The sequence below is a fragment of the Cladophialophora immunda genome (genome assembly GCF_000835495.1).
Source record: "Cladophialophora immunda strain CBS 83496 unplaced genomic scaffold supercont1.2, whole genome shotgun sequence".
NCBI classification, from domain to species: domain Eukaryota; kingdom Fungi; phylum Ascomycota; class Eurotiomycetes; order Chaetothyriales; family Herpotrichiellaceae; genus Cladophialophora; species Cladophialophora immunda.
Window position 1 is genome coordinate 3,995,522 of NW_015622542.1, and position 25,698 is coordinate 4,021,219.

The following is a 25,698-nucleotide window of genomic DNA, read 5'->3' on the forward strand; positions in this document are numbered from 1 at the left end:
ACTTTCCCGTCCACGATTAGGCAGTGCAATGTAATGCCGACTCACTGACTGTCACCATGCGAAATCTGAGGACAATAGCATATCGTGAGTCCCGGCTACCGGATGGTCTGCCGTTAACAGCCACAGCATGGGACACCTCGATGAATGCAATAATTTGTGCATTTGGCCCAACTCCTACGCAGCCCATTATCGAACTGAAAAGAAGAGTTGAGACCTCGTCCGGTCAAGGCGAGTTCGTGACCATCACTTCATGGGACTCGCCATGCCCGCTCCCACACCTAGAATGTGATGAAATTCTGCTGCTTCAATATTTCCCAGACACTGCAACATCTTGCATTGTCTTGGCCGGCGGAGATGTTGTGGTTGTGCGCGACGATCCGAGTCCGGAACAAGAAAAGATCGAAATTGTCGGCACCGTCGACGTCGGAATCTGTGCTGCCGCTTGGGCCCCAGATGAAGAACTACTAGCCATTGTCACCTGTGCAGACACGCTCGTACTGATGAGCAGGACTTTCGAACCGCTCAATGAAGGTACTCTATCTCCAGAAGATCTCAAAGTTTCCAAACATGTCTCGGTTGGCTGGGGCCACAAGGAGACTCAGTTTCAAGGCCGACGCGCAAAAGCTATGCGAGATCCTACAGTGCCAGAAAAGGTTGATGAGGGCAGATTGAGCCGTTTCGAGGATAACAAAGTTACGGTCAGTTGGCGAGGAGACGGGCAATACCTTGCCATAAGCAGCGTGGTGCCTGGTCAACGCCGAGTCATCCGGGTTTTCACGCGTGAGGCTGCCCTGGACAGTGCTAGTGAGCCGGTCGACGGTTTGGAGTCTGCCTTGAGCTGGAAGCCCTCAGGGAATCTCATTGCTAGTGCCAGGCGAGCTGAGAACAAGTTGGAGGTCGTCTTCTTCGAGAGAAATGGTCTCCGTCATGGCCAGTTTGATCTTAGAACGACTAAAGAAGAAATGGATGAGTGGGCGTCTAGCATTTCCCTTTTCTGGAACACAGACTCTACAGTCCTGGCCGTCGCCTTCAAGGATAGGGTGCAATTTTGGACGATGGGGAATTATCACTACTATCTGAAGCAAGAAGTCCTGTTTCATTCATCGCCCTCCAACTGGCCACTGAGGTGGCATCCCGAAGCACCTCTGAGAGCGTCCTTGGGTAACACCAAAAAGCTCTTGGACCTCACCTTCCTTTCTGCGGTGTCAGCAGGTAGCATAGTCCCTCCACACGACTATGGCATCGTCGCTGTCGTCGATGGCAGAACACTGAAACTCACACCCTTCAAGCAAGCCGGTGTGCCGCCACCAATGGCTTTCTGCGAGGCCGTTTTCGACCACAATATCATTGACTGCGCCGTCGGTCAAGATGGCCGAAGAGTTGCAGTCCTAACGACAGGAACGGTGGAACTGTGTGAATGGAAGACTCGTGCAAACGGTAAAGGCGACCTGGTATTTACGACGACAGTCGAGCGGCGTGCCCATCAACTTCCGACATTTCAGACAGGACCGGAGCCTCTCCACTATACTCAGATCGCCTTCAGGAACGACGAGATATTTCTCATCGCGCCAATGCAAGCAACGAGGGCAGCGTCTTGTTGGAAGTCAATGTGGCACGAGGGTTCGAGCATATCTTGGGAACAAGTTCTTGTGCCTGAACGTTCTGAGAGCCTGATGACCGACGTGTTCTCTGAGTCTCTCTTCGCGACCGATCCGACTGAGAATGCAACAGTCCAGCTCTCAGACTATACGGGATCGAGGGGTCTGGAATCCATCAAACTAAGTGGTAGTCAGCCCAACAGCTCCGTCTTAACGCTTCGCTACACGGGATATGATCAGAGCAACGGTGAGACGAACGGCCACGCCCCAAACTACCATAAAGTCTCTTTATCGCTCAAGGGAAACCTGTACGTCAACGACATGCTTCTTATCCGCGAAGTCACGTCCTACATGTTGACCTGCACACACCTTATCTTCACAACATCCTCACATCTCTTAAAATTCGTCCATCTTACCCATCCCTCAGCCATGCAACTACCCAAAGACACGCCAGAGATCGACGAACGCTGCAGAAACATCGAAAGAGGCGCACGCATCGTGACGGTTGTCCCATCCATCTACGCCGTTGTTCTCCAGATGCCACGCGGGAACCTCGAGACGATCTACCCTCGCCTGCTAGTTCTTTCTGGAATCCGCAAGCACCTTAAACAACAGGACTATCTTGCTGCTTTTCTGGCTTGTCAAACCCACCAGGTCGATATGAACATCCTACACGACTATGACCCAGACACATTCCTGTCCAACGTGCCCAAATTCATCGATCAACTTAGAAAACCCAGCCGCGTAGATGGCTTTCTCTCGAAGCTCAAGGACGAGGATGTCACGCAGACGCTCTACCGGGACACAACATTGCAGTCCCAACCTGAGCCTGAGCCACCCTCTGCCTCCAATCTAAAACCACCCAACGTTGTTCCGGGGAGCAAAATCAACAAGATTGCCGACGCGTTCCTCTCCAGCCTGGCTTCGAAATCTTCGTCTTACTTGCAAACCATCATAACAGCCCATGTGTGCAAGCGTCCTCCGGATTTATTCTCTGCCCTGACGCTGGTCTCGACCCTTCTCCAAACTTCCAAAGAAGAGGCGGACACTGCAATCTCTCACCTCTTCTTCCTCACGCCCAACCCATCCCTCCTGTTCGACGCTGCTCTCTCGCTCTACAATCTCGGCTTGGCACTTCTCGTCGCGCAGAATGACAGTTCGAGAGATCCAAGAGAATACATGCCCTACCTGCAATCTCTCCAGGATATGCCGGAACTGAAGCGGAAGTATGCAATTGACGACCACCTCAAGAAACACAGCAAAGCACTGGGTTCGTTACATGCGATGGGAGAGCACGAGCAAGCTGCTTCCTACACGGTCAAACATTCCCTGTACACCACGGCAATGGAGCTTTACAAGTATGATCAAGTTCATCTCACGGAAATAACCCGCATGTACGCTGAATATCTGACGGCTCAAAAATCTCAGCACGCGCAAGCTGCTACACTGTACGAGTCCCTGGGCGATTACGATGCTGCGTACAAGCTGTATGCACTGGCACACAAGTGGCAAGAGGCATTGGCCTGCGCTACCCTCGTTCCTTTGGCGGCTACGCAACTCAAATCGCTCGCTCAGAGCCTGGCAACAACGCTGACGGATGAAAATCGCGATTTCCGAGCAGCGGCGACGATCCACGTTGACTATCTTTCCAGCATTCCCGAGGCAGCAAAGCTTCTGTGCCGGGGATCTTATTTTGCGGAAGCAATGCGCATTCTCGCCCACGACAACCACCCCATCTCAGAGATCCACCAGATCATAGACGCAGGGCTGGGCGAGAAAGTTGGCGAGATCCTCGAACTTCTCGCAGACTGTCGCGCGCAACTGAACGCACAGGTCCCGCGCATCGTCGAGCTCCGGAAGAAGAAGGAGGAGGATCCGTTGGCTTTCTTTGGCGGTGATCCCACCAGCGCTGCGGACGGCGCGGCAGGAGACATCCCGGACAACGTTTCCCTCGCACCCACGGACGCCAGCACCTTGGGTGGCCAGAGCCTCTTCACCCGCTACGGCAGCAACGCTAGCAAGTTTGGTGGCACAGTGGCTTCCAACGTGTCCAGGAAGACGTCAAAGACGAAACGTCGCGAAGAACGCAAGCGTGCCCGCGGCAAAAAGGGGTCGGTGTACGAGGAGGAATACCTCGTTGCCAGTGTGGGGAGACTGATCGACCGCGTCAATGGTCTCCATGACGAAGTTGGTCGCCTTCTCGCGGGTCTCTTCAGACGGGGGATGCGAGAGCAAGCGAGACAAGTCGACGAAAACATGAAGGAAATCTGCCAGGCCTGCGAAAGAGCCAGAGAGGACGTCTGGGAGGTGGCCAAAAAGGGTGAAATGGAGGGCCAGGTTGAAGAGAGTACGTACGATAGAGACGGGCAAGGAAGACCTCCTGGAGCAGAAGGTGTGTTCTGGGATAGCCAGCAGGAAAGTCAGAGAAAAAGAGAGGCGCCCGAAGTGAAGGGTTGGATTTCCAGGGAGCCCGTGGCTTCATGAAACCAAGCGCCGTGGATAATAAGTCCTTGATCTAACTCGATTTTCTGGTGCTACCTGGCTTGTTCCATTTCTCTTCTCTGGAACAGACGGCCATTTGGAGGATTGGATCCAGACCATTCCGAAGGCTCTAATCTCGGGATCTGATCCTCTGATATCCGCTGCCTGTCCTTTGTACCTTTTTTCTGCGCGTCTTTCTGGAAGAGCCGCCTCTGCGTTGGCTGCTCGACGGCCTTGGCCTTGGGCTTTTCCTGCACTTCGTCGGGCCCTGGTGCCTGGACCGCCCTTTTTGCCTGATTGAGGTCGGCGATACCCAAGCCTTGATCAATCAAGTATACCTGAAAAGCAGACAACAACTCCTTCAGCCCGGCCCTTAATCTTGCGATGATGATCTCAACTTCTTCGATTTCACCTGTGACACCTTGCTTGTGTTTTGATACATGGTCCTCGATTATGTTCAAGGTTTTGGTAAATGTTCTAACAGTGTCCGGCACCGTTGGAGTAGCTTTGCCGTAGGTATCTTCAGTGAGACTAGCAACCTGAATTTTGGTTACCGACTCAATTACATCAACAATCAATGCCGCGTTCCCATAGGGGGACCCGAGCACCACGGCGTTGATTCTGGCGGCATTTGTAGGGGCGAAGAACCAGCCGACACGACTTTGCTTTAGAGCAGTCATCCATTGCTCTGCAAGACTTTTGGTTGGTGTTTGAGTTGTACCTGGCGGCTTCGCGTACTCGAGCAATTTTGTTTCGACCGATTTGGCCGTCTGCTCGATAGGCGGGTGCCAGGGCTGTTGACTACTGCCAATTTGTCGCAGCGGACTCGCCAGCAGCCTCTCACCCACGCCTGGTTTCGGGCTTGCTTGGAAGATCGATTGAGTCGGTACTTCGGGGACAATGCGCGGTAGGGATTTGATGTGGTCCGCAACGCTAGGCTGTGGCGCTGCTGGTGGAGGTCCAACAATGCGAGTTTGCACTTCTTGCAAGATTTTCAAACCAGCTTGTACCATTTGGCTCCACATTGGCCCAGTGGGTCTTTCAATATCTTCAAAAATAGCCTTCCTTCGTTCCTTATGTTTGGAGGCAATGATAGCTAGCTCCCAAAAGGCAAAAGTTCTCACGACATCTCGTTTGGCTTTTAACCCGTTGAGAAGTGTTCCGTTGGGATCTTTGCTTGAAGCGGAAAGTGGCAACCCAGACTTTGTAGGTTGCTGATTGAGGTAAATCAAAAAGAGGATCGAGGTTAGATCCCATGTTAGAATGAGAAGAAATCCGGCACCGAAGCATCGGAGAAGATACAAAGGCCGTAGAGGAGGATACCCTACCGGTCGGGCGTTTGCTCTTGATAGGTTGAAGAACGGTTTTGCCATGGCAAGATGTAGCTGCCAGAAGATATTTCGTAGGAAGATGCCGTAAATGAAAGGGGCCGCGACGATCACGGCTGCTGGTATGAGGGTACTTTCCATGAGTAAAGGCAGCAACTTGCGTTGTAGTCGTGTCTGAATAGGCTCGACCGGGTGGGTTTCCTGTGCTTTGATATCCGGGTTCGGTGTGCTTGGTAGTTTCGAGACGGGGATGATGAGTGTTGAGTTTCCTCGATATAGATGGAACCCTGCATATGCGATTGCGAGAAGTAAGGCGTAAAGACGGAAGAATATAGGTCTCTCATTCAGAACGTCGGGAGTGTTGTGGTTCCCCCTTGTGATCCAGCCAAGTTCTGGGGAGGACCAAATGTAAGCTTCAGTGAACCACCATCCCGAGACCAAGTACCAGAACAACGTCTGCACAGCTGATACACTAAGGAAGTTGGTTCTGAATGCCGCAAAAGGGGAAAATGCCGTCTGTCTGCCGATGTTGAGGGTGGCTATCTGGAGGATGAAGACGAATAGGCTGGACATGAAAAACAGCAACGCCTTGATTCCAGCAGGTCCGAAAGGGAACCATGACCAGATTATGTCTTTCTTCGAACCGAGCCAAAAAGCATTATTGAGGGCGACGAGGAGTGAGATCAATGCAGCATGCACAAATCGTTTATGGAGGGCGGAGGTCAGGAACCGTCGGTAGGGTCGAGGGGGAGGGCTCAAGGAGCCGGCAGCGGGACTCGCCATTGTTGTCGGCAGACCACTAGAAAGATGTTGTCATGATATAGCAAAGCAGTTTTCGACCAGCGAGCGCTGCGGGTAACGAAATCGCGGATTCTGGACAGGTGAGGCCCAATGAAGTTGGAGCGAAAGCGCAGTTCCTAACGGATTTCAAAATTGTCGTTAACATGTAAACAAAATTATGCAGCAGGCAACGTGTTTTCGGGGAATGACGCCAGTCCACGTGATGCGGAGGAGGCTGGTTTCGCAAGTGCCGCATTTCAAGTGCTTTCCTTCCCGCTCTGCAGGCTTCCACCATTCACTCACAGTGATCAGTTCATTCACCCTCAGCCGTGCTCTACATATATTCGGGTGAGTCCTGTGGCCAGTGCGACGACAACCCGGGGACAACTAGCCCACGAAGAACGCCATGTCGTTCGACAGACTATCGTCACTTGAGTCGCAACCTACCACCACCCGAAGGCAGGATGACCCGCAATACAGAGATGATCCAGAGTTTCAAAAGTTCACCGAGTCGCTTTCTACCCGACTCTTCGAACTGACCTCAAATATTTCGCGGCTCTCCAATCAACTCTCCAAAAAGGATACCGAGAGAGGTCGAGAGAGGATACATGATTTGCTGGAGGAGACCCGAGAGGGATTCAAAGAGGTGGGAGATGGGGTCAAGAGGGCGCAAACATGGCCAGATTTGAATGTCAGTAGCTTTACTTCGCTAATGCCACAAACACACTGACACCGCAGTTAGCCTGCACAACGATACACAAATCAGAAACTCTCACGAGAGTTTGCCTCCGCCCTGTCCGAATTCCAAGTGGTCCAGAGAAGGGCCATAGAGAGGGAACGAGCGTCGAAAGCTGCACTTGAGGAAGCCCAGTCAGGCCAATCGCCATCAGCAGAGGGTGGTCAACAACGCCAGTTGCTCGAAGAACCTCGGCTCGCAGAACAAAGCGAGGTCGATTTCCAAGAGAATTTAATTATCGAACGAGAAGGAGAGATCCGACAGATCGAACAATCGGTTGGCGAATTGAACGAGCTATTCCGAGATGTCGCCCATCTGGTTCGAGACCAAGGCGACATGATTGATGCCATCGATATCAACGTCGAGAATACATTGACCGACACTCGGGGGGCCGACACAGAACTACGAAGCGCAAGCCGGTACCAGAAATCGGCCAGAAACAAGGCTTGTTGCTTGTTAGTCATCTTAGCCGTAGTCCTGTTGATTGTGGTTCTGGCTGTTGTTCTCGGATGAGGAGCGATGTTGCAGCTTTTGGCGTTACTGGTGTTCAATAAATCCGTGGCCCCATAACGATGGCTATGGAATGTATAGTCATTGTGTAGAGAGTTCTGTTCTCAGTTTGAGAAGCATCAACTAAGCGATAAAGCTCATAAGGGCGGCTGCGAATCAGCCGTGAGTCGTGGATAGAATTATTACATGGTTTACAAGCTCTGTCCAGTGAAGATATTTCCTAGAGGGTAGGTAACTGGGATGTAACTCGGCCCAGGTGCGGTGTAATCTGCTATCGCTGTCATCCATGCGTGCATGTTGGACCGCGAGGCTGCGTTGGCAAGGCTGCATTTCAGCCCCATCTTCGACGCGTGACGTAAAGTCTCCATTTCTCACCGCGTACCCTTTTCCGACCAGGAGGCCACTTTCTTCGTGATTTGTTCGACGTTGACAAATATTCTTACCTTCGTAATGGCACGATATGCAATCATCATCCCCTTCGGATCTCCAACGACCAATACTCGTTCCAGCTGCTGACAGCAGTTTGAACGTCGCGTTGGACTCCTCCAACCTCATCCACAGCAGGAAGAGGAAAAGCAACGATATTGAGCCCGACAATAATGGCTCGCAATCAGATGTCTTCGCTGCGAAGCTACTCTCTCCGAAGCATGCAACGCTCAAATTCGCGCCGGTAACGCTTGTCGCTCGAGCATGTCTCCCGTTAGCATGGCTCAACACCTCCAGTGGTGCTTGCGGCATGATCTTTGAAGCGGCCATTCTCTCTGTGGAAGAATGGGAACAACGCATCCTGCTCGTGCGTCAAATCCCCAATGGCGGTCTCTATGCCGTTGAGCGGATTGGCCAAGATGTCTATGTTGCATGTGCGTTGCACAACTTGGTTTTGGAACCATGGTGCCATGATGCCGCAATTGGAAAGGTAGCAGAGGTCAAAGTTGAGGAATTACTACGGGGAGAGGGAGATGGCGGTCCTCGCATTTGTCATACAAGAACAGGATCATTCTCGAGTTTGACAGCGTTGCCCACTCCGAAGAGTCCCAAGAAACCAACAAATCGACGCGGTGCCTTAGCCAGGATGTCAATCTTGAAGACCAAGGAGCGCGCCGTCGTGCACGGCTCCGTCGCTTCATCGAGCTCTCCTGGCCTCCTTCAGCCGATGACTACGGCTTCTTTGGATGATCTGGCTGGTCAGGATATGGTTCAGATCACCATCCCCGACGCCATTATACAATCACCATCTATTCCATCCTCCTTTGTGTCGGATAGACCCATAACAGTCAGCCACAGCGCGGAGATGGGCTTGCGAAACCCAGTCGACAACACTGTTCCACTAAATGAGGCTCTTCCTTCTGTACCCGCGCCTCTTCCTACATCTCAAAACCCTTATACTGACATGGACCCTACGGGGCACGAGCGACTCCGCACACAGTATTTTGAGCACCTGTATACTTCTAAAACCTCCCTGGCATTTTACGTCAAAGGACCACTGAGTCGGGCGCGAGCACATGTGCGGTCAGGGGGAGATCCTGCAAAAGCAATATCCGAACTCTCCGAATTTTATGAGCAAAGTATATTGCCTACAAAGAAAATTGATCTCAAATACAAGGAATCTTTGGCGAAAATCATCAAAGAACTGCCATCAAGGGCCCTCGAGCAGGAAGGAGAAGATTTCATTGGACAAGACGCAACTCAAAAGAAGAAAAGGTCTCGGAAGAAGAAAGCGAAGCTGGGTAAGGATTGTCTATGGCCCGATGAGGAGGACTTCGTTGCGAAGTGGTGGCGTGGCAGAGATTTGAAGGCGATGAGCCATACAGCGGCTAAACAAGCCGAGGAGATGCGGAAAGAATTCGCAGACTTGCGTATGCGAGAAAGTGAGATGCAAATGCTTCTAATTTTAGAGGCCATGTTGCTCGAACTCGCAGGGTCACGGCTCTCTGAGATTGCGAAGCCAGTGCAGGCAACGGATCCAGACGTCAAAGTCGAGTCGATCGAGGACGACAACAACGAGATTTTGGCCACAACTCCAAAAAGGCCACCAAAGGAGAAGAAGCGGCGCAACTGGTCGAGTGAGATCGATACCATTGTCGACCGTCTATGTATCTGGCACACTGTCAGCCTTGACGACCTCGCTGCAGCAGATGACAGAAGCCAGAACAATGGCAGCACCACCGCCTCTTCGAAACCTAATGACGCCCTCAAGGACTTCTGCAAGAACGTCCTCCTCCCGTTCTACTCGACCAAACTTCCCGAGCAAATCAAATCAGTATCCCGTAAGCTCGGCGGACCCGAAATTTCGCCCAAGCGATCCAAAGAACCTCATCCAGCACCTGCAGTGACTCTGCATAAGTCGTCCTCAGTATCATCACTCATGAAGTCCAAACCAGCGCGGCCGCTGGCCAAACGGACTCTCGAAAGGGTTCTCAGTGAGGACCACCAACTCAATCGCCACACCTCTCCGCCAACTACCTTGTCCCGCGGTTCATCCGTAGTAGCCTCCATGACGCATAACCCTATAATTCCAGCTCTAAAGCGCGAACCCTCGGAGAGGCCGGTCTCTCGCGGGGGCAATCTATCAAAGTCGCTCTCTTTCAGCAATCGCGAAATCGACCTTGCTGCAGATCAAAAAGCACATGAGCTGAAACGGCGCAAGCTTGACCGGTTGGCTCAGCAAAAGAAGGAATTGGAGGCCGCGATTGATGCGCTTAAGAAGCCTGATCGCAGGACCGTGGCGGGTCTGTTCATGGACGAGGTAGAGGACAGGAAGAGTAAGGACAAGGAGAGAAGAGCAGCAGTCCAGATATCTGCAACCCCCAGGGCGAGGAGGATCAAAGAGTCCATGCAGGAGCCAGAGTTGCCGCAACCGCCAAAATTGACGGTTCAGGGACAAGATCCGGCGACGGTAATTCCTTCGTCAACGATCAAGCCTCGGCCTGTACGTCTTGGAATACCGAGCTCAAACAGCACCACAAGGTCGTCAGCCACAAAACGAGCAGTCCTTGCAGCCATCCATGAGACGCCATCACGCGGGACTGAAAAGAAAACCTCAAATCCGCTGAACTTGCCTGGGCTTTGTCCCCCTTCAGCGAACGTGGTCGACGGATTCACGATCGCAGCGACCCCAGCATCTAAAGGAACAAATCTAGGTAGGGAAAGCGTGCTTTTGTCTGACCTCGATGCTCCTTCCGGGTCACCAGGGCAGATTGGTCGTTTTGACGAGATCGACAGCGGGCAAAACTTGCACATGACTCGGTCGCGCCGGCCAGTTCTGTTCACGCCGGTGAAAAGGTCTGAAGTGCCGCTGGACCATGTATTCCGGGACGCACCAGAGATTCCTGAGCAGGCCGGACGCATGATGGATCGAGTCATGGGCGGCAAGGGGCGCGGCATGATGGACGACAGCTTTCAGTGGTCGCAAAGCACTGATGGTTTGACGAAGACGCCTGGACGATGGTCTGTTGAGCAGAAGGACGTGCGCACGGAGGATGCTGAGGAGGGTGATATTTACGATAAATTGGGTTGGAATGATGACTTTGACCTGTGACGATGACCCGACGGGTGTTTTATATAGATTGTGAAGAACCCCCGCAGCTGCGGAGGATTGATGAATACCATGAACCAGAATGACTGCATCAACGAGTTGGGCTGTTTGCTTTGAATTCTCGTTCATTCTCTGAGAACTTGCTGGTCACCATCTAGAAGAGGAGTTTTGTTCGAGGCGTCACCACATCCATGGGCACTTTCAGGGTCGACATCCGATCGGAAGATGCCTCGGAGTCTCGGCAAGGCTGAGACGAAACGCGAGAAGATATGGACCCTCATCGCTAGTGTGATTGCCCACGAAGTCTACCGCCTGTTCTCCGTGGGAAGGATTGAAACAATGTTGATCCGACGCGGCACGTGGGGGTGTCGGAGGAGTCGAAGGTGGACAACTGTTGCATCCCACTCATTCGGATCGTTCGCCTCAGCCATCGGGATTCGGCCTTCAGCAACATACTGGGACACTGGCAGGGAACGGTCTCAGCATTCTGGAACACTGGGAATGTTGCTATATTGTGTAATTGTACGGTGCTCTCTCTCTCTCTCTCAATGAGGCGCAGCGGCAAATGTCGCCGCCACCGGGAATGTCCTCCATGGCTAGCACGAACTCGCCCAGAGATGGTGACACCCAAGGCTTAGTCCTTGGAATAGACCAGGGCTAGAACACTCCGGAAGGGGCTTCAGGCAGTGGCGTCATCGGGGACCTTGTTGGAAGACTGTCAACTTCAGGCGTCTTGTTCAACAGATATTGTCTCCTGTGCACCACAGTAAATGGGCGAAAGGCAGTCTCAGGCTTTCGAAGTGGAGGCTCTGATGTATATTGTTTATCCAACCCTCTCTTTTTTTGGGGAGTGGTCCTCCTACAGGACCTCATTTCCCGCGAGATTGTTATTCTGTCGCAGGGCGGGAGTCGTCGTGGGTGGGTATCTCGATTGTTCCGTGGGGCAGTTCATACAGCGCTGAGGTACCTCGTGGTACCTGTTTTGCCTCCAAGTCGACGTGCTGGCAGGGCCTTGACTCCGAATCACGGCCGAAGATCGGAGCAAGGCTGCAGAATTCGCTCGGCACGACATCCACATGGCGCGACAAGGCTAAACCGCAGGCGGAAAGAACTGCATCTCACTTCTCACCCTTCACCACCGCCGATAACGCTGCCACTGGGGCGAATCAAGGTCACCTCCCCTCACCGGGCAGAAGAGGCAGGAAAGAAACCAGAGCTTGACTCGTAAGGTTCTGCAGTCCTTTGGGCGCTTTTTTTTTTTCTTTCTCTCCGATCAATATCTAGCGTCAGGCTGGGCATCTTGTCTCGTGACTCCCCGAAGCAGAAAACGAGAACGAGACCTCGTCTTTCGCCATTTTTCGTTTTCTCTTCTCTTTCTTCACCTCTGTTCGTTTCTCGAAGTTCACTTTCCCACTGTCCTTATCCTCAGCACCTGGAGGTTCAACAGGCCTTCGAAGGGGGAAGAAGATAACTCTGTCGATCCTTCACACGCTCGTCCACAGGATTTCCAATCGCTTTTCTGTCCGTCTGAGTGTATGTCACCTGTGATCTCGCTCGCAAGAGTTTTTTGACCGCTTGATTTACCTCTACCCAAACCCTCCCCCGAAGCAGCGTGGGATCCAAGTAAGTCGTTGTCGTTATCGCCAGCACACACGCATTCAAAAGGATATTCCCACCTCCTCTAACCAAAGCACCCACGAAACAGTATAAACATCCAAAACCAAACCTCCCTACTCTTCTCCCCATCCGCCAACGAGGAAAACCGCTTTGTGGTCCCCACAATCAACCATGATATTCACGCGAGGAGTCTCCCTGACCAACTTCGTCATCGCCACGTCGGCGCTGGGCTTCCAGGTCTTCGTCCTCTACCCGTGGCACGAACGGCTGGACGAGGAATTCCGCCGCCTGAAGCAGGAGCACCTCCGCGTCCTGCACCAGGGCGAGGAGGTCCGGCTCGGCGAACTCAAGGGCATCAATGAACAGCTCAAGAAACTCGGGCAGAAGTGATTTGATGACATTTTTTCGGAAAAAGAGGACAAAATGATCGCACAGAAGGGCGTTGGTCTTTGGGGGGGTTTGGCTGGGAGTTGATTTTGCATCGTCATCAACATCGTCGTCATCATTAGACCGGAGTTTTTGATTGACGGCACTTGTCGTCGGGATATCATATGTGTGTTTATGTGTCTCTGTGTGTATGTGTGTGTGTTTCTGGGTTACGCCCCCTTAGAGAGAACCTATCTATACACATAGAACCTAGAACCTTAGATACGGCAGAAGGGATCTATAGAATTAGAGAATACACGAACGGGGAGTTTTCTGCTTGGTTGTTGTTCGCATTATTGAAACAAGGGTGTTTCAATTTCAACAGCCAGCCAAAAAAACAGTCCTTTTGCCCCCAAAAAGAAAATGTCTCAATTCCACGGCTTCGACAGCAACGGGCAAACATACAAGTAAGCGCCGCCAGGTGATACGCACGTGCTTCCTCGGCACCTCGGTGCTTTTGGCATGAGAGATACTCGCACGTCCTGTACCTACGAGCATCTACCTAGGTACTTGTGGCTTGTACTTCGGTATGTACGTAACGACCTGCATGGCCGTGTGGAAGCGTACCTCTGGGAGGTAGTAATGTGCCGCCGCGCCCCAGGACCGCCCCGCAGGAATTTCTCCGAGCGGAGCCACACCGTAGGGAGGGAGGGTAGGTATGTACCAATATACTCGGTGCTCTACACTCTGGACGAAATATCTGTGTCGATCAAGCAGGGGAAAGGATACCAGCGAGTGACTGAACGAACTTCTACATTGTGGTGAACAGGGAGACGGAGATGCTTGGCGGTGGTGGGAAAAGGAGTACGAACACCAAAGACAGGGGGAAGACGAAGAAGGTGCTGAAGGAGACATGCAACATGTACATTCATCCCTCGAGGGTATCATTTAAGATTTTCAACACGCCTAGATAGGTTCTAGCACGTTGCATGGACGTCGGAGAGCCCATCAAATCGGCGGCTCAGGATGTCCAGCACACACAGCGTCTGTTTTAACCCCCTTTGCATATCTCAGCCTCGTCCAAATGGCTACAATGCCGGATCCACATTCATCAAATCGTCGCTCATGATATGCAACACTTGGGTAAACGTCCTCAGCCTCCTGCCGCTGATCCCGTCCATCAGGTTTGCAAAATCCAACAACACCCTCCTGGCACCCTCGTATCCTCCACTATGTGCCACTCCGCCCAAGGACAGGGCGCCACCGTACTTGACGAATTGATACACCAAACTGAAGTGCTCGTCCTCGCGGTTCGTGGTCAGATTTCGTTCGGCCGCTGTCGGGTCCAGACTCTCATCTTTGAAGCCCATATCGCCCAACTCGGCCCAGTCGGGGTCCGCGTCCATTAGCTCCACGGGCGCGGTGCCCTGCCGACCCGAGCTCGGGTTGACCATGAAGAGATAGAGACCCAACACGAGTGCGGAGGCGAACAGTGCTGTTACGCTATGGATTGTCACATTGTCGCTGACTCGGCGCTCAGACATGAGTTTGAAGTTCTGCGCTGCGTGTACGCACGCCCGGCGCGCCGCTTGAGTTTGGCTCCATTGGGAGATGCTCTCGAGTGCACCGGTCGCAGGGGCAGCTCCGTGTCGACCGGCCGCCAACTCAAACATCCTAAAATCTGACAAGAGCATGACGCATAGACTGTGCCAGAGAACAATGCAATTCGTGTCGTCGACTTTCGAGAGTGGGCCCGCGGTGTGAGTGGCCGCAAGCAGCGCTGGTACAAGTGTGCTCGCGCGTGCATCGCCAGCATAGACGTGCCAGGGTATGTATGACCCAATGGTCAATTGATCCGGAGGCATGAGTCGTTGATAAGCTTCAAGAACCTGGATCTGGAGTAATGCGAGCAGTGATGAACGCCCCAGGTACCCTAACTTCCCTATCGGTGCCATATCATGCTTGTGCAGGTCCTCGATCCTGAACGTTGGGGCACTCTGGCTCTTCCCGCTACGAAGCAGCGATTGCCATTGAGTCGCGGATTTGGCTTGAAAGAGGGCTTCATCGCAAGGCGCCACGACGCAGACCGACTCCGATCTCACAATCGGGGCCTTGGACAACAAATTTGAGAACCACGAATCGCAAAGCAGCAGTCCGAGGATCAGACGTTTGGCCGACTCTATCCGACTCCACGCTTTCCAACGATCGTCGGATTCCGACATTTCGGATAGAAGCGCATCGAGGGATTGTCCATCACCGGCGGCGAACAACCCGTTTTGCTGGACCATAGCCAATAGACTGACATAAAGCATCTGACTCTGATTAAAGCAATCTTTATCCCCAGTGATAACAGACAAGTTCAACGTCAGTAACCCCGTTGCAAACAAAACCATTTGTTGTGTCGGTGTTGCAGAACATCCTGCAGAGGCTGATAAATCATTACAAACACGTTGTAAAAAGCTGGGAAACATCTTCGATACGAATCTGGTGGCACCGGTGGTTCCCAGAATGCTCAAACCAACAAGACATATTGCGAATAGCATTTGTGCAGGAGTATTCCGAACAGAAAACGTTGCAATATGGATGAATGGGACGGTAGGGTGAAATCGGCGGAAGAAAAGGCCTAGCGCGATGTCGAGAATTTCGGCGGGAGGGAATTCTTCGTTCGCTGGCTGTTGTGAGGAGAGAGCTGGATCAACGACTGCTTGCAGTTTAGGCGAGTGATATGCTGACGGGGCGGGAGTGCGGAATGTGTCTCTCAATCGAACTCGACATTCAGTGTCGAGACCCCAATTCGACGCGGTCCGAAAGTCATCTGTGATAGGCGATTCCGAGAATAGATTATCCATTGGTGATGATGCGACTTCCCTCCAGAGAACTGGCATGATTCGATGGGCACGGCCTGGACGTGGGTTCCAACATCGCTGAACCCTAGAGAAGCGTTCTCGTGGAACTTTGGCGATATTTTTCGTCCTGTCCGCAGGGTCATAGGCTCTGCCGTTCACCAAATCTTTTGAGTCCTGGTACGGCTGCTGAGGGTCAGGAATGCCATAGGTTTGCAGGAAGTCGGGAGATTGATCCAGATCACCGAGCGAAGGAAACAACCACATCTGGAAAGGATCGTGAAAATTGCTGGTGCTGGGATTGTCCGGTTGAGGAAGCCACTCAAGATGGCTGTCCGAAAATTGGTTGGGCACAATCTCGGATCTGGGAGTCTGTCCAGGGTTGTGGGGGCTAGTGATTGAAGTTTCAAAGGTCGACACTTCACCGCTGTTCTGCGATGGAGACTGTTTCAGACCGTGTGAAGAACTTGAAGTCTTGTTGTTCATGGTGGTGATGGGGGAGGGCATCGTCCACGCCGAGCCAGGGAGCTGCATGCTAAGAGCATTGCCAGGATTCGACGAGGAATCAAGAAAAGGGTTAGACACATCTAGCGAAGATTGTCTGGCAGGTTGAGAAGGATCATTCCCGGTCTGAGAGAGGTAGTTACTGGGAGAGAGAATCTGCATCAAGGGAATACCCGTATGAGGTCCATTGGCCAAAGCACCAGGAGAGTTGATGTTGAAATCATCCTGGGAAGGCTGAGGGGGGACGCCCTCTGAGATGGTGTTCCTACGAGAGGAAGCATTGGCAGTAGTTGATTTGTCGTTCTTTTGGGCATGGCATTTCATATGCCGGAACAAGACATCGCTAGAGTGTGGTTAGTACCAGCTCGAACTACAAATAGCAGATTGAAGGAATCACGAACCTGCGAGAGAAAGCCTTGTCACAGATAGTACATGGATAGGGACGTTCACGCGTGTCTGGAAATGCATGAGTAAAGGGCTAGCGCGGGGTAGGCTGAATTTGACGTACGAGAGCGCTCGTGGCGCTTGAAGTGTTCAGTCTTTGTGAAACGGCGGCCACATACGGTACACTGTCGCAAGACCATGACTTGAGCATATGTGGAGGGACCTGTGCGAGGATGTGGGAGAGGTATTGAATTGGGAAAAGAATGTGGGAGCGGTGGAGGGAAGGCACAGAAGGTAATGAGGTCGAGACTGTGTAATGGTCGAGCAGAGGACTAGTCAAAATAGCCTGGAGATCTGGATGTTTCGCCCTTCAAGCTCGGGGTCTTGTTTTGGCCACTCGTCTTGTTAGAGACCGGAAGAGAGGCGTCAGAGAGAGAACGGGTGAGGAGGGGGAAGGGCCAGATGGGCGAGATGGGTGTGCGGAGAGGCAATAGACGGCCTATGGCTGCTGATTTGTGTGTGGAAGCCCTGACAGCGAGAAAAGTGGAGGGAGGCTCCAAGAATGAAAATGCTCCCAGCGAATTGGGATTAAAGAAAAGGAAGAAGAAGATGGTGAGTGGAGGAGGGTTCAAGGATGCATGGATCCAAGGATTCAAGGGATTTTTCTGGGGTTTCAAGCGCAGCGTCCGGGACCCGGAGAATCTAAAACACCGAGAGGAAGCCAGTTACTCCGTGCATGGCGCAGTCATTCATCGAGTCTTTCACTCATTCCTGGCTCACTTGTTCTCTCACTCAGCCATCCAAGACAGCACCAGATACTCCCATCAACGAGAGAAGAGCTCGGGACAAGAAAGAGAGAGAGCGATCCAAAGGAGATCGGAAGAGGTCAGCTGCCCCAACCTCCCCAGTCCAAGCAATCAAGTTTCTAATCAGATGGCGTTGCCATCCACGGCGTTAGTCTGCCGCCCCCTTCCCTCCTCCACTCTCCCTCCTCGCAGCCCGCCTCCACAACCCCAGTAACTCGGTGGATCTCTCGGCCACAGAAGAATCTCCGGGGCTGGGACCAGAAAAGCACAAAGCACACCCGGCGCTGCCCCCTTTGGGGCTCGCTAACCGCTTAACCTTGTGATGCCGCCGAGTTAAAAGACGAGGACCCTAACACACACGAGGCAAAGGATGGGGCATTTCCGGGCCCAAATTTTAGGCACTGTGAGAGCTTTCTGGGGAGGCTTGCTGAATGCTGGGTCCTGAGCGGGCCTAGTGATCCGTACTTCAGTTTGTCGACTTGGAAATTGTGAACGGAGGCGGAAAGATCATGGTTTCGAAAGGGTATGTTCTCTCTAGCAAAATCATTCTGTGATTGAGGAACTTGCTCTCTGAGAACAAGCTGTGTTTATGCTCGCCATGATGACGGTTGCAGTGTTCTTCCAAAGGCCTGAGGTAACTGCGCCCAAGATAGCCAGCCCCCTCCCCTACTTGTTTCAACCCACATCTGCCAGTCGTGGTCGTTACTCGGTACAAAATTTCTGTCTTTCCATATCACCATGCTCTTACCCAACCTTCACGGCAATTGAAGAGAGACAGTTGTGACCAATATGCCTACATGCTCCGACGACGGGGCATGGGATCTTCTCAATTGTCAGGATTCGGCTGAAAAGCGACCGTAGCTCCACAATTGCCAACGTGTCTCACAACATGACTTCCTCCAACCATGCCAGTATTGTGGTCCCCACAAGAGTCGTAGAGGGACTGCGCTGCGGCCGAGACTTCCACCAAGGGGACCAGACAAAAGGTATGCGTCCAATCCTCATCGTAGGTTAGATACAGGGCACAGTTGCCTGAGGCCTGCAGATTTTCGGATCAGCATCTCTTCTTTTTCCTCATCTGAGACGGACACAGAAAAGCGACATGAAGTGGTATCAACCAAGCTCGGCGCAAAGTTCCAGGTAGGCAGAGGAAGAAAAAGGACCAAAAAGAGCACAACACGACTCACCGAAATTGTGACTTCTTTATTCTGGAATGCGCTGCCCGCCGGAACCATCTCGGCTCCACGTTCAGAGACATCAGCCAAGACTTCAGCACAGTCAGTCGCATTGGCGACTTGGTCGGTGTCGCAGACAGCCGTATCGGACTGTGCGGCCACGGGGCCATAGCGCGAAGCATTCCACATGTTCTTGTAAGCATTTGCCAGGGCTAAGCCCCGAGGCAGACGAACACCAGGCTTGTTGAAGGGAGCTTCTTGATTCTCGTCCGGCAGAGGCTCGAGAGTCGCGCAGTCGAGATAGACAAAGACCGCGACACCACGGATGACACGCTTGAACCAATAAAAATGATCCTCGACTGTCACCATGTCGACGGCGCAAGCATTGCCGACTGTGGTGGTGTCGATACAGGGCCGGCCACTTTCTGGATAAGTTCCTTCCGAGTAAGTTCCACAGACGTCCCGCTGAATTGGGATGAAGGTGAAATATCCACATTCATTGTGCTTGAGGATCTTGGTAAACTTGAAGCTCTCACTTTGGCCACTTTTGTAATTGAGGCCGCCGGCGATGCTAAAAGGGGCCGAGAACAAACAATCAAGTCAGTCTTATGGCCAGAAGCACTGGGTTGAACTCATTACTGACCCAAGTGTCATAGCTCCCTTCTTGAAATTGCCGTTCAGTTTACCCTTGATATTGTAGCCGACATGCCTGGACTCGGTCAACGTGCAAGAGATTCCTATATGCCCACATTACAGGCGTCGTCAGCTTGTGGGCTCCAATCGACGGGGCTTGTGGTAAGGGGGACTGCTCTTTTTGCGAGCTCCTTACCGCCAGTGCACATGGGCATCGCCGAATAGGGTTGCTCTGGCCCATAGTAGAAGGTGGTCTTCATCTGACAGAAGCTGGCGCATTTGTAAGCATCGATGGGAGAATCCTCACAATCAACGCCGTTCTTGAGCACAAACTTGGGCGGGCACACGTCGGTGCCGTACACGTGGTACAGCACCGGCATCGCACCGTCCCAGGCGCAGACGTTGGACGCAGCACTGGCCAAGACCGACGCCAACACCTGAGGAGAAGAAAGGACAAGGAAGGACAAGGACAGGGCCAGGACGAATTTCGCAGACATGGTGAAGGTGTTGACGCCCATGTTCGCGGTGTGGACAAAGAACGAACGGGACGATGAATGAACGAAAGGTCGAACCAAGGGGATGTGGGAAACGGTGAATGATTGATGGATTTGATCGAAGCACAACGTGTGTAAGAGCGAGGATAAAGAGATGTAGAGCTTCAAGATGGAAGAGAAAATCCCATTTCTCAGTGTGTGAACACTACCTTCTTCACTGCCGGACCGGCACATTATAGCCAAGGAAATCACATCAAATTCACTGGCCTCGTCCTGGGGTCCGTTGCTATAACATCCAACAGAATAAGGAAGCATTGCCGGGAATGTTCGACAAAGATGCCCTGTATAGAAGACATGTCAATATGGAGACAAGACAGCGAGCAGGCTAAAGATCGGGCGAACACAAAGAGCCCGGCGCGCCGCATGAGAGTAGTTGTAGCATGCAGCTGATGTTCGAATGGTTCTCGTTTTCCCTCCCCCTTCCAATACCCTCTTAGTTTTGGTGTTTTCTTTGCTTTAATGAGATTCTCCCACGACATGGGTCTGGCGATGCATCTGGGCCAGCCAGGTCTTGCTGGTGGCGATGCGGATCTTCTTTCCGAACAGCATGAAGACGATGAGCATGAGGTCGTTGGCCATGAGGACGCCGCAGAAGACGCCGGCGATGATGGTGACGTAGCCGCTCTCGAGGATCCAGTCGAGGATCTTGAAGCCGAAGCCGAACGAGATGGCCTGCTTGCCGAGGTTCATGGCGATGAGCATCTCGGACAGGTTGACCGTGTAGCTATCGACCGCGTAGGCCAGAGTGAAGGTGAAGTAGAAGTACGCCGACCAGTTGCACATGGCCACGCCCGCAAAGTAGCCGATCCAGTGCAGGTTGTCCTGCGCCGTGTAGCCGTAGACGATCAGGCCGGCGGGCCCAATCAGCATGGCCGGGAGGAGGACGCCCAGACGCATTTCGGCCTCGCGGATCCCGTTGTTCTTCTTGGTCAGATACGCGGCTAGTCGGTCGGAGGAGGTGGTGAAGGGAATGGCGAGAATGTAGCCCACGGCATTACCAACAGCGATCAAGCCGGAATTAGTCTATGTTTTCCCATCAGTCAGCTTCTTTCTGGTCATTTTCCTCTGGGTACCAGGGTTTGTCGTAGCTTACCTGACTCCAATTGTAAGGAGGAGCAACAATCTTGGCAGGGAAAGTGTAGTTGAATGCCAAAGCCCCCAAACCAATGTAGATACCATAGGTCGAGACCACCCAGAACACAGACGGTACGGCGTAGTATGTGAACGATCGAGCCGCAGTCATGAAGAACGAGACATCGCGATCGTACACGCCCCACGGCTTGAGCGTAGAAACGAACGACTTCCTGACTGGCGCAGGGCTTGTGACCTCGTGCAAGTCAGCCTCGACGCCTTTCTCGGTCGGAGAAGCCTCAACGGAGGCTCCGAGTATTCTCTTCATCTCCTCGCGCTTATACCAAGTCTCCTCGACGAAGAAGAAAGCCAGGATGAACAGAGCGCATGCGAATGCGAACTCGACGTAGAAGAACAGCCGCCACGAATAGCCGCCCGCAAGCATGTAGCCGGCGTATAAGGGTCCAGTGGCACCCAAGCACAGGCAAACAGTGTAGTAGCCCAGCCGTTGACCACGCTCGTGCAGGAAAAAGATGTCGTTGACTAGCTGCACGGGTAGTGCCTCGCATACTCCAGAGCCAAATGCATGGATTATACGGCAAGCCATCAAAGTGCCGTATGAGTCGCATTGCGAACAGCCGATCAGGCCAGCGGCGAACTGGTCGGTTTTCGTTAGTTTATGGTGTTCGGATAACGAACTCCAGGGAGGATCCGCGACTTACAAAGATAATGGAGATGAGCATAACAGGTCGTCGGCCAAATTTGAGATAGGCGGGGACCAGAAGCAAAGAGCCAAAGCCATAGGCCAGGTTGGGGTATGAGATCAGGTTTGAAGCCTTATTGGGGTCAATCCCGAATGATTCAGCGTAAATGCCAATGTAGACCGAGGGACCGAGCAACGACGAGTTTCCCAGGAACGAATACGCAGCGCAGATGCACAGAATCATTGTCTTCTTGAAGTTGCCCCATTGTAGCGGGTCGTTGGGGTCGTCTGCTGGCACAGGGAACAGAGCTTGTCCGTAGCCGGTATCATCGCCCTCTGAATACGAAGTGTTAGCATCGTATAGATTAGCTTTTCGCAAAGCCTCAAGCCACTTGGCTAGGGCCAAAGCTGTGCCGAGTAGATGGGCGGAGGCGGCGCACCTTGAGCTTGCAAGTTGACGGTTCCAGGAATTGCCTCTTCGTGAGCATGGCTAAACAAAACAAAGGCATGTCAGTCTGTGTCAATCGGCCACCAGGTCGGGATAGGGCGAATCGTGACTCACCTGTGCTTCAGATGGGCAGGATGGTGGCCGTGTTCGTGGTCTCCCGTCATGATGGGCGGTGTCTGTAGAGGCTCCGACTTTTTGGGAGGGGATGGGAGAATATTCTGGGCTTGACCACGGGAATTTCAACGACGACACTGGGAGAGGGACGTGGTTGAAGCAAGCAGAGGAAGCGAAGGCCATGTGGCAGGGCAGGAATCAATCGACTTCATAAATGAAGCACAGATCTGCCCACCCGGCCATATTTTTTTTTCTGGGGCCAGCAGCGACTGGGTTCAGGCCGTTGCCTCCATCTCCCACTCTTTGAGCTTGCCTCTCTCCAGTCCCAGTTGTCCACTCGCTAGGGTCCTCCTCTTTCTCCTCCTCCGCCTCCTCTGTACCCGTCAGGCTCGTTCGAGGGAGAATCGGTGGGGCGACGAGGCGGGGTCTCCACTGCCCAAGGCAAGCAGAAGAGTGCAATGGGGCTCTCATCTCAAGGGGACACTGGGGACAAAGTCATTCTCGCCCCGGAAATACGCCAGTCTTGGGCATGGCGATAGTTGACTCGTTAGCCGGGCTGGGCGTCTTGACCTATACCGGCTGGTTCGCCCGTCCAGGAGCGGGCTCCCGGCAGATGCTAAGGGGCCGCTAGGTGACGGCACCACGACACTCGAGCCCAGGATCTGGACGAACAAAAGCCTGGAAAGGGATTCTGGATCTGCCAGCAACGTGGGTTTCCAGGATCGTCGTTGCAAGCTGCCCTTTGGCGGTCTGAGTTTGAGCGCGTGCGAATTGCCACCTGGTCGATGGGTCGTTGATGCAGCCCCGTGGCCAGACCGCATGGTTTAGGTTCCGTGCTGCTGCTGCTACTGACGATCCGGCGAGGCCATGGGGAGAAAGTACCTCCAGGTAGCGTCGATTTGATGGATGCTGCGCCAGAAGATCGGAAGGGATTTCTGTGGTACGCAAAATACGAACTTCCGACACCTCACCTTGTCGTTGCGAAACTGCCACTTTACCCGCATGCTGGGCAACACAGAGCCCAGGGGCGTCCGACACAGGTACACAACCAGCTGGGGCCTGGTTCGTTCAGTCTTGGGCATTCCGATCGTCCGGTTGCCACATGTCTCTCTCGCTGTTCGCATTCCCGAAAAATGTCCCCCCAAGCTAATGCTGCATGAACATGCATTCCACTCTACAGGCGGTTAGGAGGCCCACGCCGATTCAGGCAATGCCACCGACAGTTGAAGCCTTTCAATGCAGGTTAGCGATAAGATATTCCCTGTCTCCTTATACCCGACTTGCTAGCATGGGTCTCAAACGACAGGAATAACTCCGCTTTGTTTTAGTTCTACTGTCGACTTACAAGCAGGTGTTTAGGGAGGCAATATGGGATATGTCTATAGACAAGAGATTTGTCCCTATATCCAAAACCGCCGAATGACTATACCTGTATTCTGTCGATTACCTTGGTCAGCCAAAAGAACCCCCCGATATCTCTAACGTCTATATGCGGTGCAACAAAATTATGCAGCACTAGTTTGGTCTAAGCTCAGCCTGGTCCTGGGGATCACAGCCGACTCTGTGTGCTCGGCTGACGTCTCATATCTGGTATCAAGTTAGCGATGCAACCAACCCGAGATCGTTTCGAAAGGACAGAACACTCACCTTTCCAAGCTTCCTCCGCTTTGGCTTCGGCATCCCAGCTCCACAGGAACTTCTGCATCTCCGGGTCCCCCCATTTGTCGTCGTTGGAGCCGCCCGAGGACAAGACCTTGAACTTCTGATCTCGAGCTTCCTGCTCGGGACCATCGGGCAAGTGAAGAGCCGCCCTTGTGGTCAGGCATGATTGTTGGATGTGCTCGGCGCGCGCCTTCTGCGCCTTCTCATACGCTTGAAGCGCAGCGGGGATTTCGTCCTTGGATGAGATCGAGGATAGGACCACTCCCAGCGAGGCTGCGTCCTCCACGGCTTGCGCCGCGCCTTGGGCCACGTACGGTCTGTTGAAAGATTAGACCACTTCTCCTCAATGCCAAGATACAAGAGGGAGGACTTACAACATGGGATGGCATGCGTCTCCTAACAGTGCACACGATCCCCTGACCCATCGCAGAAGGGGCATGTGCATGCACAGTTTCCACTCCAAGACATCCCCCTCTGGGACAAGGTCCAACATCTGGACCAGTTTTGGATCCCAGCCCTCGTATTCCGACAGCAGATTCTTCTTGGATGTGACGGTCGTCCAGCTCTCGTCCACCCGGCCACGATCAGGGTGAGCAAGAGCCACATTGCTGGGTGGTGGTTAGCATTGCATTCGGCCGAATGAAAAAAAAAGCTGTCTGATGAACTCATCCAGGACTTCCCAAGAGGGACTTACTAGATCTCATGGTTCCGCACGGGATACGCAATGATGTGTCTTCCTGGCCCCACCCATCGGATTGCCTTCTTCTCTTTGATATAGGGCATCAAGTCCGGGTAGTTGCTCAAGGTCTCTCTGGTGAGGACGACCCTGAAGACGGCGTCCCCAGTCGGTATTGCGACGTCTTTGTCGTCTCCCAGGACCTTTGCACGGACCATGGATTTGATGCCGTCCGCAGCGAGCACGACATCTCCGTAGATGGTCGAGCCGTCGTGGAGTTCCACCGCGGCCGGACTGAACCGAACGTCCTCGACCTTTGTGTTGGTCTGCAGCTTCACATTGGGCAGGGCCATGGCTTTCTCCAGCAAAGCCGTCTGCAAGTCCGCACGATGCACGACAAACTGCTCGCCGTGGGCTTGGTTGATGGGGACGCTGCCGAGAAGAGATCCTCCCTGCCAACGCAGGATATGGATGGCCCCGAGCGCGACGCCGGTCCGTCGAACTTTGGCGCCTACGCCCCAGCGATCCAGGAGCCGGAGCATGTTCGGTGCACACTGGATTCCGGCGCCAACCTCTTGGATTTCGGGAGCAAACTCGATAACATGGACATTGTGGCCTCGTTTCCCCAGAGCCAATGCTGCCGCCAGACCTCCAATGCCCGCTCTAGAGAGTTCAACACCGTCAGGTTTTGTCTTGTGTAGAACATAGGCTGCGAGTGACCACCTTCTTGGAGTGGAACATACCCTATAATTATCACCTTCAAAGGAACCTTAGCTGCAGCATACCGCTTCTCTCTGTTCACTTCCGAAGCCACACCCGTCTGTGCCATGGTCGATTCCTGAGCCTCGTCGACAAAGTGCTTAGAGACGAGGTTAAGGGTAAAATACGAGAAACCGTCCTGCTCTATCACGTAACTCGGATTGTCAAGATGTCAAAGTTCAAATCTGTCCCCGCCAGGAAACAATCTGGAATGTTGAAGTTGAATCCACGGGCGAAAACATGCAGTCCGGTCAATTAAAGAAGGGACATTCGGGATGCCTGCTTCGATGCCCTCTCTCGACGAGGCTTCGTACGATTAGGAGGGCTTGCAACGAACAACCACCCGCTCCCCGGGTGCCCGCTTGCCCTTGCCCGCTCGTGGGGCCGTTTAGCTCGGCAGATCAAGCTGGGCCAG

At 53.1% G+C, this 25,698-nt stretch overlaps 9 protein-coding genes across 9 annotated transcripts; 4 read left to right on the top strand and 5 right to left on the bottom strand.

Annotated features, from left to right (window-relative positions):
• The first annotated feature begins 1 nt into the window (after nt 1).
• Nucleotides 2-4,096, top strand: PV07_03679 (uncharacterized protein). The gene has a single exon (XM_016390423.1). It carries the CDS (start codon nt 57-59, stop codon nt 4,080-4,082), a length of 4,026 nt encoding a protein of 1,341 aa, XP_016252325.1. The 5' UTR covers nt 2-56; the 3' UTR covers nt 4,083-4,096.
• PV07_03680 (uncharacterized protein) lies at nt 3,870-6,336 on the bottom strand. The gene has a single exon (XM_016390424.1). The coding sequence runs from the start codon at nt 6,188-6,190 to the stop codon at nt 4,133-4,135; it is 2,058 nt and encodes a 685-aa protein (XP_016252326.1). The 5' UTR covers nt 6,191-6,336; the 3' UTR covers nt 3,870-4,132.
• Nucleotides 6,337-6,474: 138 nt separating this feature from the next.
• PV07_03681 (uncharacterized protein) lies at nt 6,475-7,654 on the top strand. The gene is made up of 2 exons (XM_016390425.1): nt 6,475-6,878; nt 6,930-7,654. The coding sequence occupies exons 1-2, from the start codon at nt 6,594-6,596 to the stop codon at nt 7,434-7,436; spliced, it is 792 nt and encodes a 263-aa protein (XP_016252327.1). The 5' UTR covers nt 6,475-6,593; the 3' UTR covers nt 7,437-7,654.
• A 182-nt stretch (nt 7,655-7,836) lies between these two features.
• On the top strand, nt 7,837-11,073 carry PV07_03682 (uncharacterized protein). Its single transcript, XM_016390426.1, has one exon. The coding sequence runs from the start codon at nt 7,894-7,896 to the stop codon at nt 10,969-10,971; it is 3,078 nt and encodes a 1,025-aa protein (XP_016252328.1). The 5' UTR covers nt 7,837-7,893; the 3' UTR covers nt 10,972-11,073.
• A 1,683-nt stretch (nt 11,074-12,756) lies between these two features.
• PV07_03683 (uncharacterized protein) lies at nt 12,757-13,108 on the top strand (the record flags this gene model as incomplete). Its single annotated transcript, XM_016390427.1, has 2 exons — nt 12,757-12,971; nt 13,024-13,108. The coding sequence occupies 2 exons, from the start codon at nt 12,757-12,759 to the stop codon at nt 13,106-13,108; spliced, it is 300 nt and encodes a 99-aa protein (XP_016252329.1).
• Nucleotides 13,109-13,958: 850 nt separating this feature from the next.
• On the bottom strand, nt 13,959-17,151 carry PV07_03684 (uncharacterized protein). Its single transcript, XM_016390428.1, has 3 exons — nt 16,807-17,151; nt 16,700-16,754; nt 13,959-16,641 (listed from the first exon to the last, which is right to left on the bottom strand). Exons 1-3 carry the CDS (start codon nt 16,880-16,882, stop codon nt 14,040-14,042), a joined length of 2,733 nt encoding a protein of 910 aa, XP_016252330.1. The 5' UTR covers nt 16,883-17,151; the 3' UTR covers nt 13,959-14,039.
• Nucleotides 17,152-18,314: 1,163 nt separating this feature from the next.
• PV07_03685 (uncharacterized protein) lies at nt 18,315-19,814 on the bottom strand (the record flags this gene model as incomplete). Its single annotated transcript, XM_016390429.1, has 4 exons — nt 18,315-18,527; nt 18,676-19,234; nt 19,307-19,400; nt 19,493-19,814. 4 exons carry the CDS (start codon nt 19,812-19,814, stop codon nt 18,315-18,317), a joined length of 1,188 nt encoding a protein of 395 aa, XP_016252331.1.
• Nucleotides 19,815-19,972: 158 nt separating this feature from the next.
• PV07_03686 (uncharacterized protein) lies at nt 19,973-22,438 on the bottom strand. Its single transcript, XM_016390430.1, has 5 exons — nt 22,187-22,438; nt 22,065-22,114; nt 21,644-21,960; nt 20,944-21,579; nt 19,973-20,873 (listed from the first exon to the last, which is right to left on the bottom strand). The coding sequence occupies exons 1-5, from the start codon at nt 22,234-22,236 to the stop codon at nt 20,307-20,309; spliced, it is 1,620 nt and encodes a 539-aa protein (XP_016252332.1). The 5' UTR covers nt 22,237-22,438; the 3' UTR covers nt 19,973-20,306.
• Nucleotides 22,439-23,640: 1,202 nt separating this feature from the next.
• On the bottom strand, nt 23,641-25,353 carry PV07_03687 (uncharacterized protein; the record flags this gene model as incomplete). Its single annotated transcript, XM_016390431.1, has 5 exons — nt 23,641-23,773; nt 23,834-24,165; nt 24,223-24,456; nt 24,543-25,187; nt 25,268-25,353. The coding sequence occupies 5 exons, from the start codon at nt 25,351-25,353 to the stop codon at nt 23,736-23,738; spliced, it is 1,335 nt and encodes a 444-aa protein (XP_016252333.1). The 3' UTR covers nt 23,641-23,735.
• Nucleotides 25,354-25,698: the final 345 nt, after the last annotated feature.

Coding starts and splice junctions, on each gene's coding strand:
- PV07_03681 (XM_016390425.1), top strand. CDS start 6,594: ATGTCGTTCGACAGACTATCGTCACTTGAGTCGCAACCTACCACCACC. Junction 6,879..6,929: donor AAACATGGCCAGATTTGAAT/GTCAGTAGCTTT, acceptor CACCGCAGTTAG/CCTGCACAACGATACACAAA.
- PV07_03682 (XM_016390426.1), top strand. CDS start 7,894: ATGCAATCATCATCCCCTTCGGATCTCCAACGACCAATACTCGTTCCA.
- PV07_03679 (XM_016390423.1), top strand. CDS start 57: ATGCGAAATCTGAGGACAATAGCATATCGTGAGTCCCGGCTACCGGAT.
- PV07_03680 (XM_016390424.1), bottom strand. CDS start 6,190: ATGGCGAGTCCCGCTGCCGGCTCCTTGAGCCCTCCCCCTCGACCCTAC.
- PV07_03684 (XM_016390428.1), bottom strand. CDS start 16,882: ATGGTCTTGCGACAGTGTACCGTATGTGGCCGCCGTTTCACAAAGACT. Junction 16,755..16,806: donor CAAGCGCCACGAGCGCTCTC/GTACGTCAAATT, acceptor ATGCATTTCCAG/ACACGCGTGAACGTCCCTAT. Junction 16,642..16,699: donor GACAAGGCTTTCTCTCGCAG/GTTCGTGATTCC, acceptor ACCACACTCTAG/CGATGTCTTGTTCCGGCATA.
- PV07_03686 (XM_016390430.1), bottom strand. CDS start 22,236: ATGACGGGAGACCACGAACACGGCCACCATCCTGCCCATCTGAAGCAC. Junction 21,580..21,643: donor TGCTCATCTCCATTATCTTT/GTAAGTCGCGGA, acceptor AAAACCGACCAG/TTCGCCGCTGGCCTGATCGG. Junction 20,874..20,943: donor CTCCTTACAATTGGAGTCAG/GTAAGCTACGAC, acceptor GGGAAAACATAG/ACTAATTCCGGCTTGATCGC.